A 13,874-nucleotide genomic window follows, 5' to 3' on the forward strand; every position below is an offset into this window, starting at 1 on the left:
ATAGAAGATAACAACTACAGGGATCTCCATGGATGAAAATTGAACGATGGAGGAACTTTCACCATCATAAACCGTACATGTATCTACGCCGTACAGTGTTGCGCAATCAAAAGTATTTCATCCCTCCACATAGGGATAGGTGAACATGCTAATTCATTGCTTTTTTAAATTATATTTATTTGAATTTTCATTATAAATACTATAAAATAGAAGTATATATGTTTTCAATAATTGCCGTTTGTAACCCTTCAAAGGCCAAGCCCTCATGCCCCCTCCATTTCCCTTAGTCCAGAATGACCAATAGCTATCACAAAGGTCCCCATGTAGTTTTCCTGCTATTTTTGGTAATTGTTATGGGGGTTAAAAATCATGTGGAGCTTATTTTTCACAAACACTGTCAAATTCAAAAGTCATGAACCCATTACAATATGGCTGGTTTGCAGCAACAACAACAATGACAAAACGAGTCGTACAGGTTATGTAAAAGGTTAAAAAGATTTGTAAAGCAAACGTTGTCAAATGAAAAGGTTTTAATGACTTTATCTAGCAAATCGATGCTATGCAACATGCATCTTTCAAGTCTGAATAGAAACCGGAAACACGGATGTATAGATTTGATTGTAAACTACGAAATGAATTCGGAATTACGATACGCTATTTCTTTACAGGAAATATTAAAAGTTTTTACTTTTTAACTTTTAAAGTAATTCTATATTATCGTTACAATACAACAGTACTCGAGTTATTTGCGATGCAATAATAATGACTGTTTTACATCTTATTTTGTACCTCTTAAAAAGGGAGATGCTGCTTGCGTAAGTCAAAATAAAAGCACGTGTTCGACTTGTTAAACTTTGTATCTGGATTATTGATTTATTTATTTAATCTGAATTATCATAAGCATTTGCGGAAACTTAGTTAAATAATTCGACAAATGAATCGTCTATCTTCAGATAATATTCTCCTGTCTGGTTTGTTGATCTACCTGTACAAGCCCAGGTACAAGTTATTAGCGATATTAATCTGGATATCCCTCAGGTGTTAGAACTGTATTGGATTATACTATAAAAAAAAGCCTGAGGGTTATGCAATTACATGCATTTAATTATAATTGCTAAAAAAAATGGCGTCAGGTTATAAAAACGATCGCAGTTTTGAACGATGGCGGAAGACAATTGAACGATGGCGCGAGTCATTTGACGATGGCGCAAGACATTTGAAGGATGGCGGGGTGCCATCTTTAAACAGGCCATGGAGATCTCTGAACTATAGGTCACCATATTGCCTTCATCAATGAGCAAAGCCCATAACTCATAGTAAGGTATAAAATTTAATATGCAAGTTACCTATTGCAGGTTAAAAAAATATGTATGGAAAGTATATATAAATGTTTGAAAATTTAGTTGCCATAAGAACCCTATAAATCATGTGTACACATGTATAAGTGTAAGTTCAGTAATTTATTATTTATTAATTAGAGACTGACATTGTTATTGCAATACATAACATCACATTGGACCTTGATTTGAGAATGAGACGTCAGATTTTGACGTCGATTAGAGGCTGGATGTCTAGCTATCTGAGTCTAACAAATATATAAATTTAAATTGCATTTATTTGTAGTTGTTTAAGATAATTTTGTTTCTGTTTTGATTTTTTTTTTTTAGAAAATTACTTTCACAACAACTTTAGTTATGTGCAAAATCTGGTTCCTGGAAAATTCAGTATACAGTTCCAAACTTCTATCAGGTTAACACCTTCATCTACATGTACTACATTTATGTGTCTAGTACATAAGTTTTGCTCTCTAACCAATCTCAGCAACAACAATAAAGATACAATAAATGTTGATACATTTTGTAACACATACAATGTACATTGTTTTCTATTTGAATAGGAATAGCACAGGTGGTTTTGTTTCATCTGAAAAAGCAGTTAAAGACCTCATTGTTGAGTTTGAACTTAAAACAAGTTCTAAATTTATTGTGTTTAAAAAGGATAACTTGTTTGGGAAAGAAAATGGCTTAGGTATGTATACAACATTCATACATGGTAAGATTTAACATGTTTATGCTTTTGTTGCCACAATTTATAATTTTTCCGTCTAAAAAATTCTCAACACACAAGCGCTTTCTTTACAAATTTCATATCTCATCCTTGTAAATGGACAACAGTTGACCCATCCACTGCCATTTACCTCCGATATTGTCAATATAATTTTTCATCTGCTGTTTTATTTATAGGAACTCATCATTACTGCATGTTGCATTATAAAGAAAAAGACTATCATAAAACGATCCCGTGATTTTTGGGGAAAGACGGCTTCAAGCCGTCAATCCCCTATGGGGTTGACCAGAGTGACATTCCCTCACATCATTCCTTTTGTTTTTATAGTGTGGAAAACCCCCCAACAAATCTTACTGAAATTGATGAGAGGGAGACACACAAATGAATAGTTTCACTTTAAACACTTTTTTTACACATTTCCCTTCTGTTTATCGCAAAAATATCGTATATTGAGCTCTCCTTTACATTATTTACCGTTTCTTTTACAATCCGGAAAAATCAGGATGACGAGATATTCTAAATATATCCAACCTACATTGTATTTTATAGTGATGTCATTGTTGGAATGCCACACTACGCAGAAGCAGGGATATCCTTCACTGGTTATTCAAATCATTCTCATAGATCGTGCACTAATTAAAAATTGGTATTTGTTAAATTTAAACATAGTAATGTTTGCTGTAGATGATTCAAACATCAACATGCAATACTTTAATTTGTAGGTCAACAACTTTCAAAGAAAACAAAGATCATGGGGATGAGATAGGGGAGAGCAACGATTTTTTCATTTTATTCTGTAAAATTCTGTTTTGAGAATCTTCTTCCAATTCAGGAGCACCTCAATTGATTATTAATTATCCACTAATATAAAAGTTAATGTATCTGAACACTTAAAATGTGACATTTCATTTGATATATGATTAGTAGTCTTCCATTTAAACTAAATCTTTGTGTACCAACATAATCATTGTAATGGTAAAAATAAATTGAATTAAATTAAAAATGTTGCATTTTGTTGTGTGTACCTATTTATACATGAAATTTAGAAATATTTCAAAATTTGGAAACAAGCTTTACATCAATCATATTGTTTTTTATTAGTACCTGTATCCCTGTGATAAGAGTTGTAACTGGGAACTTTATCAACGGAAATCTAAAACTGAATTAGATTTTTCAGTCCAAACTTTCTTAAGAAAAAACTTTAAAATCTTAGAGTACTGTCACAAAAAATGGAGAATGGCCCTAGCCTGCCGTTCAGTGGTACACAATTAAGATTTCCAAAAATATTGTAGTTGTTGTTAAATGACAGAATTCAGTTGAATTTTAGATGATTAACTATATATAGCTGTCAACTTTAATCGAATGTTTAGATTTAGAAGATGCAGATCTCTTCCATTGGTCCAAATTGAATCCTAAACTAAGGAAAGGAAATTACATTAAACAACAATTGATTTCAATATTGTCAACCTTTCTACATGTTCTAGCTGTTCATTTTTTCATTCTTTATATGAATAAAATTGAGAATGGAAATTGGGAATGTGTCAAAGAGACAACAACCCGACCAAATAAAAAACAACAACAGCAGAGGGTCACCAACAGGTCTTCAATGTAGCGAGATATTCCCGCACCCGGAGGCGTCCTTCAGCTGGCCCCTTAACAAATATATACTAGTCCAGTGATAATGAACGCCATACTAATTTCCAAATTGTACACAAGAAACTAAAATTAAAATAATACAAGACTAACAAAGGCCAGAGGCTCCTGACTTGGGACAGGCGCAAAAATGCGGCGGGGTTAAACATGTTTGTGAGATCTCAACCCTCCCCCTATACCTCTAACCAATGTAGTAAAGTAAACGCATAACAATACGCACATTAAAATTCAGTTCAAGAGAAATCCGAGTCTGATGTCAGAAGATGTAACCAAAGAAAATAAACAAAATGACAATAATACATAAATAACAACAGACTACTAGCAGTTAACTGACATGCCAGCTCCAGACTTCAATTAAACTGACTGAAAGATTATGATTTCATCATATGAACATCAGGCACAATCCTTCCCGTTAGGGGTTTAGTATCATACCATCATAACATATATGAGAAGAACATAACCCGTGTCATGCCAACAACTGTATTTTAGAATAAATGTGTTTAGTTCCGATGCAAAGACCTTATCAGTGACTCAATATTAACGCCAAAATATGCAATCTTTAATGACTTGACAACAGTATCGTAATTATATCCCTTCTTAATAAGTCTATTCAAAGGTTTTGTAAGTTTCTGAGGTGAATACTGACACCTTTGTGCTTTATAAAGAATATTACCATAAAAAATTGGATGTGAAATACCTGAACGTATTAGAAGTCTGCATGTTGAGCTATATTTACGAATGATGTCTTTATACCGATGATAAAATTTAGTAAATGTTTTGACTAGTTTGTGATATCGAAAACCCTGGTGTAATAATTTTTCAGTAATACATAAATTTCTCTCGTTAAAATCGAAAACATTGTTACATACACGAGCGAATCGTACAAGTTGAGATATATAAACACCGTAAGATGGTGACAAGGGAACGTCACCATCTAAAAACGGATAATTAACGATAGGAAATAAAAAATCATCCCTTTTATCATAAATTTTAGTATTCAGCTTTCCATTAGTGATATAGATATCAAGATCAAGAAAAGGGCAGTGGTCATTGTTAGTATTAGCTTTATTTAAAGTAAGTTCAACAGGATAAATTTCATTAATATACATACTGAAGTCGTCATTATTGAGAGCCAAAATATCATCCAAATATCTAAAAGTATTATTAAATTTGTTTATCAGATGTTGTTTCGATGGGTCTTTGCTTATTTTTGTCATAAATTGTAACTCATAACAATACAAAAACAGGTCCGCAATAAGTGGTGCACAGTTAGTCCCCATTGGAATTCCGATAATCTGACGATATACGGAATCTCCAAAGCGAACAAAAATGTTATCTAGTAAAAATTCAAGGGCATATATAGTATCAAAGCATGTCCAATTAACATAGTTTTTTTGTTTATTGCTACTAAAAAATGACCTAAAAGAGTTTGAACATATATATTCACATTCTGATTTTTGGAATGCCCATTTAATTAGGTGTGTGAATTTTTTCTTAATGAGAATGTGAGGCAATGTGGTATACAGGGTAGAAAAATCAAAACTTTGAACAGATTCAAAATCACCAATATAAGCATGCAATTTATCAAGTACTTCCAACGAGTTCTTGACACTCCAAAAGTAATTTATTCCACTATTTTCGAAGGCCTTATTTGAACAATTTATTATCAGGTTTTTAATTGTACCAAGTGTGCTGGTAAGAAGAATAGACAATTTAGTAGTTGAACAATGGCTTGAAGACGAAATAAATCTATATTTGTAAGGGGTTTTGTGTAGCTTCGGAAGCCAATACATAGTTGGGACTTTCATTGTATTTGGCTCTGCTTGTAAAGCGGTGGCTAACAGTTTATGTTTGTTACAGATTTCGTTTTCTGAAAATGGAGTCAGTTGGAATGTTGGTGAATTGGTGATTTCCTTTTTCAGAACCTCAATGTAAAATTTACGTCAAACAATAATAATATTATTAGCAGCTTTATCTGCCGGGACAAAAACAAATTCCTTGGCTAGTTCTTTTAGTTTATGTTTGATACGAGAAATAGGTTTATTGTGGTTATTGTTTATAGTAAAATGTTCTTTAAAATGTTGAATACGTATATCAACTATCTTCATTACTGAATTAAAAAAAGAGTCCAAAGATTTTTTGTCAGCTTTTTCCCGTTTTATCCATTTCATACAGTAAGTATGGAGTGAGTCGTGGATGATATTACGACACTCATTCCAATTAATAATTGACGGGGGATGATATTTAGGTCCTTTACTGAGGAATGATTTTAACTCTCGGTCTTGAACGATGTTAAGATCTCCTGTAATAACATGGGAAATGGGTCCATAAATATATTCGGAATTACTGCAATTACATGAAGTAGGTGTATTTTCACTGATATTAACATCTTTACACAATTGACTATAATTAAACACAAATTTCCGGGTAGATTTCTTGTAAATATAACAAATAAGAGGTAGCTCAGTATTGTCAAAATATCCAGGAATTTGTTCTTTAACAGAATGGTCGTTAAATATACCGGCAATATTTACAAAATCAAAGCCTTTATTGACATACTTAATTTTAATAAAATGTTTTTTATGATCTTCAGGGCGATCAATTTTGGGAAATAATTTAGAATAACAATATGCCATAATAATTTGAACAATTTCATACTTAGGACTGCTATATGAAATTATGTTGCAATCCTCCCAAATTTTATTTAACTTATTAACCGGTAACGAACAGAGTTTTGTTAACAGATAATGTCTGCCGTTGTTTTTTGAAATAGAAATTAGGTCCGAAATATTGGTATGATTGGCCCGAAATTTTCTTTGATTGCGATTTGTTCTACGACCGTGAGAACGTTTTTTACGAACAGTTTTAGAAACTATATCTAAAATGTTAACGGAATTGGTTCTAGATATATTACCAATTCCCATGATATTATCATTTAGACCGAGAGGGTAAACTGTCTGTAATTTTTTAATCCAATTTAATTCAATTATTTTCCGTGATCGTACAAACTTTGAATGCGATTCACCAGGCTGCTTATTTACAACTTCTAAAGGTTGAACTGCTAAATATTTAAAAGGATGGTTGTGCTTCTTAAGGTGTTGGTAAATGATACTTTTGAATTTATTGGGTCTTTTAAAACGATACAGATGTTCTTGAGTGCTTTAGATAAATATCGTCCAGTTTCTCCTACGTACTGAATACCACACCCCGGTTTGTTTCATGTGAGTAAATAAATAATACTGTTTGTTTTTCAAGTTATATCAGTTTCAAAATTTAAAGAAAATGTGCGACCATTAAACGTGGACCTTACCGTATTGTTGGTGGAAAGACGGGGACATGTAAGTCATTTTTTGGCATGACACTTCGATAGAAGGGTAACCACGATTTTTATTGTTAAAAATGTTAGCGATGGTAGTATTTTTAGATAACCGGTTTTGAAGATTGAGACGTGTGGATACCCTTTGAACAAGTTTAGTATTTAGTAATTTTCCATTTCTAAGCTTCATAATTGAGACTATCAAAAGAAACCCCCCCCCAAAAAAAAAAAATTGAATAGAAACAAGGGCCGTCTTTCCCCACAGAGCTATTCAGCTTTTTGATTATAGTATAGTCACTACATGTACATATTATTGCTTACAAAACTCATTTAATTTTTTTTTATTTTCTGCTATCCCTATACAAGAGGTTTATTAACGGATCACCTTTTCCTTTCATAAATTTGTGCCATTCATATTTACTGTGCATGGTTGGATTTACCAGACAAATACATTACCGATATAAACAGGACCGGTATAAACAGGGATGACCAACTTGTTTTGTCGATTTTAATGTGTTATTATTGCAAATAAGGTGAATATAACACAAAGTCTATATTAAAGGTTTTTTTTTTAATTTAAGAAAATAGCTTATGGTGAAACAATAACCACTCCATAAAGTCAGCTACATGACAAGATGTGAAACCATTGATTCAAAGAAATTTATCACATTATAAAAATAAATCTTAAACAGATGTATATGAAATACAGCATCAATTTTATTTAATTTGACTTTGAGGTGTTAAATCGTGAAGACTGTTTAACTTATTTGCATATATTCACCATGCTTACATGTTTATTTTATAGAAAGCAACAGTATTGATGTAATAGTTCAACGTATAAATTTCAACCAGAACAGACTGTTTACATAACATGGTTTATTGGTTAAATTCGGTAAAATAACAAACCGCCAAAAATTATCCACTTTATTTTCATGGTATTTATTTGTTTGTTTTTTTACTGGAAGTATTTATACCTTTTTGTTATCTATGTTACAATCAAATACTGTATTGATATATTTTAGATTTGCAAAATATAACAAGTGATGTGAGGTGGAGAGATACGCAAAAAGATGCAGTGCCGCTCATCCCCTATGACAGAATCCCATTTTTTATTCTTGGAAAAAAAAAATGGGATTGTCATCAAGGCAGACAAAGGAACAAGAGTTCTATTGAAAGAAACAGAAAGAGATTAGAAGAAACAGTATACATATTATTTGATTGTTTTTCATAATTGAACATGATTGAACTTTAACCACTTTATATTTAGAGATATCAAATCCATTGCATATTGCCAATGATTGTTAATAGAGGTGCATTTATAGATATTCCAGATGAGCCTAACATTTTATAAGTTACCCAACCCTACTTTATTTTGATAAATGTTCATGCTTTATGGTTCTTTTTTGTACATCTTTAATTGTGGGGACGCAATTATTATGTATCCTTTTGTTTGAATGTCCTTCTGTATTTTAACATTTCTTACAATAACTAAAATTTGAAATTTCAATTGACTAACGAAGCTTCCTTTTGACTTTCAAAATCACAGATTTTGGACTTTTTAACAGTCATATTTAAGGCAATATTTAAATGCTGAAGAATATCCTCATGCAAGTTTTTCTAAAAAACTTGTTAATGATAGATGTCTTTTAAATATTTCATTTTAATCTCACCACAATTTCACTATACCTGTGAGAGGGTATGTGCTCATAATATTGATTATGTTATATTTACAGGGAGACCATGACTTCAAGAAAAGAAGGAAACAGATTCAAATCACAAAAAAGAAAAATTGTCCTGTACAAATCAGAGTTAGGCATATAGTTAAGTTTCCATATTTTAAGGTATAGAATTTCATGTCAAGCTCAACCTATAATTTTTTACTTTTTATACATTATGACTTGAAGGAGAGTTGTCCCATTGACACTCAAACCACATCTTCTTATTTATATCAAGTATTTTCATTCATTTTTTGTTTATGTAAGCAAGACACTTTATTTTTTATTGTTTTCTTTAATGCAAAAATCTGTAATTAGTTACCAATATCTAATTTTCTGCGTTTAATATTCATTACAATATGAAATATTTATATATCAGCAATGAATAAGTTGGTTATAATATGAAGTAGAAAAAAAATACATGGCAGTTTATCCTTTGCCAAATTTTTTAAAATATCAACAATTGGGACATAATGGGATTAAAAAAAAGTTTTGTTTTTTACTTAAGTACACTGTGATGGCTTGTAAGGGAATACTGCCTCTGCATTACTCTCAGAGTTTCTGCCTTACTGTGAATATGTTAAGCATGATAAGTTAATAATTTAAAACTATTTATTATGCTAAATACTATCTGTCTTTAAGATTGATAAAGAAAATGAAGAAGACAAGCATGAGAGGGATCGTCTTTCTAACAAGCTCAAAGAATGTATTAAAAATCAGCAAGAGGTACAAATGTGTCATCAATACCATGTTTACTTACCAAATGAAGATCACACAAACCATTTTATTGGAGAGGTAATCTTATAAATGCTTTTAACACAGTGGCCTATTATTTAACACTTTTTCATCTAGTCAGGTGAACTGTTGCAATATTTTTGGTATCTACTGCTACTTGGCTGAATTTAGAAAAATTAATAGCTCATATCAATTCAGGTTGATAAATCTATTTGTCTAGAACCATTGGGCAATCCAATATCAGTCAAAACCTGTATTTGGTGCAAGATTTTAATTTATACTATCATGGCAACTGTTCCTGTGTGTATGCAATGCAATGCAAAAAAAATAATACTCAAACTGATTGTGATGCCTCTGCTGGTGGACTGTTAGTCCCCAAGGTATCACCAGCCCAGTAGCCAGTACTCCGGTATGGCATGAAAATACAGATTTTTTGTGTTATTAAATTTGCTGTTACAAATTGTTAAAAATTATTATAAATTAAGGAATGTATCTCCTTCATGCAAAGCTCTGATTCCTTTCACAGATTTGGCTATACTTTTTGGAACTTTTGGTTTATAGCTCTTCATCTTTTATATAAGTTTTGGATTTTGCATATTTTGGCCACGAGCATCACTGAAGAGACATGTGTATTGTTGAAATGTGCATCTGGTGCAGAAAATTTGGTACTGTTAATGTTATTGTAGACATAATTCTCTCAAGACTTAAAGAAATGAAAGAAAGACTAACCAAATTTAACAAAATTTATTGAAATATATAATGTAACCATAACAGCAACTATTTCTAGTAGTAGTGGTATTGAAATTTATGCATATCAGTGCAAATTCATTTCCGATACATTGTTTTTCTGTTTTTAGGCAGCTTGCTTGATTCAGCCAGTTGATGAGGGAGTAAAAAAATTCATTCAAGGAATGGTTTTTGAGCAAAATATTCATAGCACAAGGCAGATGAAATTGATGGTGGAAATGTATGTACGGCAAATGTTCCAAAATTCCACTTTGCCTAAAAAAACAAACAAACGGTTCTGGCCCTCATCAAAAGATGTACAGAATCATATTGTGTTTGCCCTAATGAGGCAAAGAAACAGTACTGTGGATCAGGTAGAATTTCTTAGAGATTTGTTTTTCAGAAACATAGTTTCACCTTCATAAAAAAAAAAAAAAAAAAATTGATGAATATACTATTGAACATATGCTTTACATTTCATGGCTTTGTTGTTCTGCTAGAAAATCTCTGAATACCACAAAATAGTTATAAAGAAACTTTCTTGTTTTGTCATATGTCACATAATTGATTTTTACTCCTCATTTACCACCTATTTTGTACAAATTAAACTGACTACCTATGAACCACTTTTTAATTTTAGGTAAAAATATTTCTTTTTAATTTAGGTTGTAGTGAAAGAATTGGTAAACAAATGGGAAAATGAAAACAGTGATGACAAGTTCCATCTAAGATTAAAAGACGACTTAGATACAGAACCAGATTTAAAAGGTTAACAGTAAAAAAAAAATTAAAAAATAGTGTTTTTGTGTCTGAAGTTTAATTTCCCACTAAATACAATATATACATGTATATGCCTTTTATAAAGTGTTTGAATAACCTTCAAAGGACCAATATTTTTTAACTGGATCAGACCTGAATGTTAATTAAATGAAAGAAGATAAAAGAGAGGGAAAGATACCAGAAGGACAGTCAAACTCAAAGATAAAAAATAAACTTGACAACGTCATGGCTAAAAAAAGAAAAACACAAACACAAATATAAGTACATAAAACACAACATAAAAAACTAAAGACTAAGCCACACGAACCCCACCAAAAACTGGTGGTGATCTCAGGTGCTCTGCAAGAGTAAGCAGATACTTGAGAGACAAAAGAGATACTTGATTCAGTTTTGGGAACATTTGTCAAAATATAAAATAGATAATAGATAATAGATAAAGATATTTGCATATTAAAAAGAAGATATGAATTAGCAGTAAACCATGTATTCCATGACACAGACAGAGTCCCATGTAAAAAACATCATTAAATCTTAAGATTATTATAATATGAATAATGAATGAAAACAAAGAGCTTTTAAAGGATTTTCATTATTTTTTTTAATCATACTGTATTATACATGTTATAGGAATAGATCCATGTCAAAATCAAAACAGTGAAGAGGATGATGATGTACGATTAGGTGACCAGCTTGCCAGTTCTCTATATGGCTCACGTAAAAAGTTCCTTTTCATTCATCAAAATAGTTCTCAAAGAAGACTGCTGCAGAGATATGGCAATGATATTTGTCTTTTAGATGCCACATACCGCACAACAAAGTATGCATTGCCATTATTCTTTCTCTGTGTTCCAACAAATGTAAACTACTTTGTAGCTGCTATGTTTATTGTTGAAACTGAAGACAGTGCTTCAATAAAAGAGGCATTATCAAAATTGAAAGAATGGAATCCTGACTGGAATCCAGCTTTTTTTATGTGTGACCATGCTCAGGAAGAGATCAACTCACTTGAAGAAGAATTTCCAGGTAGTATCTTTAGATTAATGAAATTTGTTTCTTTAACATTGAGTTCATTTATAGTCTTGGGGACGTATTGAAAATGCAAGTCAAATATTTTGTGGGTTTATTTGGTTAGAAAGTAGATACAATGATAATATTGTCAGCTTTAATTTATAGAATCTTATGTTATGATTAGGTATTAAAATACAACCTTGTCTAACTTTAACTAGGTCAGTAGTATTCCTATATAAAATTAAAAACCAATTGTTCAGAGAACAATTGAAGGTCTTTCCACCAGTTAATATCTATTTTGATATTAAAATATAAAAAATCAGTCTAAAATGTCAGTTCATATGGCTTTATGATGTATAGCTATGAATTTAAACAAAGGTCAAAATCTAGAACGTCAAATTAACCTATGACCTTGACCTCAATTTCAAGGTCACAAACTGAGGATCTCAAATCAAAAGACCCTAGGTCTCTAATATGTATGGTTAATAAGTTATATCACTTTACACATAGTTTTAGATATGATAGGGGCAAAAACTCCCATTCATTGTCTACGCACCCTTTCAACTAAAATTATTAAGTTACGACATGATGCAACTAATAATTTAGTCAAAATAATTTGTCGATATCTTATACGGTTTCTGGAAATGAGTGGAAATAAGCCTAATTCAAAAATTAGAATATGACCTTGACCTTTGACCTTGACCTAATTTTCATTTTTTTGGACCAAGGACCTCAAATCAAAAGATCCTAGGTCTCTATCACTTATGGTGTTCCAGTTTAAAATACATTTCAAAATTTCAAATACAAAAGGGGAAATAACTCTCATATGGAGCGTTCATATTGCTTCGGTCGAAATTGGACAAATCATGCGAAGGATATAACGAGCAATTTGATAAAATAAATTTGTCGTAATGTTTAAGGTTGCGAAGGAGTTGTGATCACAAGGAAAACAGTGTTTTGGGAGATAACTCCTACAAAGAAAAGTTTCGGTTACGCAGGGTAAATTTCAAAAGCGCATAAACTGTTCGATATTATATACCAAATATCTAAGCGACATATTGCGAAACAAATATTTATCGCAAGAACAAAATTAGGCGGAAGAAAAAAAAAATAATCAGAAGAAAAACAATAGGTCTTTCCACAGAAAAGTGGAAAGACCTAATAAGGATATGTGGTATCATTGATAATTAGACATCCATCCAACAGAGTCGAAGTGCTGTGAATTTAAGCAACTAGAGGTGTCTGTAAGGCAAATAAGCAAACCCAATATCATATAAAAGTCCAAGACATGACAATGTGAAACAATTTCAACGAAAAAGAAAGCCTGGTGTTTTATGAAAATCAATATAACAGATTCATGTAGTAACAAACCACAACCACTAATTTACCAGCAGTTTCACTTTGGACAGGCACATATATATAGAATGGTTGTAAATTGTTGCTTATATCACTGCATTTTCTTTTATTGTACACCTGGTCCTTTTAATGGAACATATTTTAAAAGTTGTACCTTTTAAGGTATTTGCTTTAACGGTCTAGGTTGATGTACAAAAAATGGTACAAATACAACATTTGGGACACATACAATACACTGTCATAAATTTATGTTTCTCCCATCTTCTGTATAATATAAGAGGATCTCTGTAAAACTTTCACATGTTTCAGCATATACCTTCACTTCACTATAGAATTAATTGTGTAAATTCCTTTTGAATGTGGCAAACTTAATTGCAGGATCAATGATAAAGTACAGAACTAACCATGAAGTATAGTATAACACAGCCTCTTTCTTACTCAATCATTTATTTCTAAACATGCAGCTTTCTGACATTGCACATTTATTGTATATATCATTTTGTATTATATTGAATTAT

At 31.4% G+C, this 13,874-nt stretch overlaps 1 protein-coding gene across 1 annotated transcript in view; it reads left to right on the plus strand.

Moving 5' to 3' along the window:
* Positions 1 to 13,874, plus strand: part of LOC139526471 (uncharacterized) — a 40,282-nt gene that overhangs the window by 1,625 nt on the left and 24,783 nt on the right. The window contains exons 2-8 of the mRNA XM_071321620.1: positions 1,898 to 2,028; positions 8,059 to 8,237; positions 8,770 to 8,877; positions 9,394 to 9,546; positions 10,344 to 10,586; positions 10,878 to 10,980; positions 11,620 to 12,015. Coding sequence (XP_071177721.1) covers positions 1,898 to 2,028; positions 8,059 to 8,237; positions 8,770 to 8,877; positions 9,394 to 9,546; positions 10,344 to 10,586; positions 10,878 to 10,980; positions 11,620 to 12,015 — 1,313 coding nt within the window. The remainder of the gene's footprint in view (positions 1 to 1,897; positions 2,029 to 8,058; positions 8,238 to 8,769; positions 8,878 to 9,393; positions 9,547 to 10,343; positions 10,587 to 10,877; positions 10,981 to 11,619; positions 12,016 to 13,874) is intronic.

Source organism: Mytilus edulis, chromosome 6, assembly GCF_963676685.1.
Source record: "Mytilus edulis chromosome 6, xbMytEdul2.2, whole genome shotgun sequence".
NCBI lineage: Eukaryota > Metazoa > Mollusca > Bivalvia > Mytilida > Mytilidae > Mytilus > Mytilus edulis.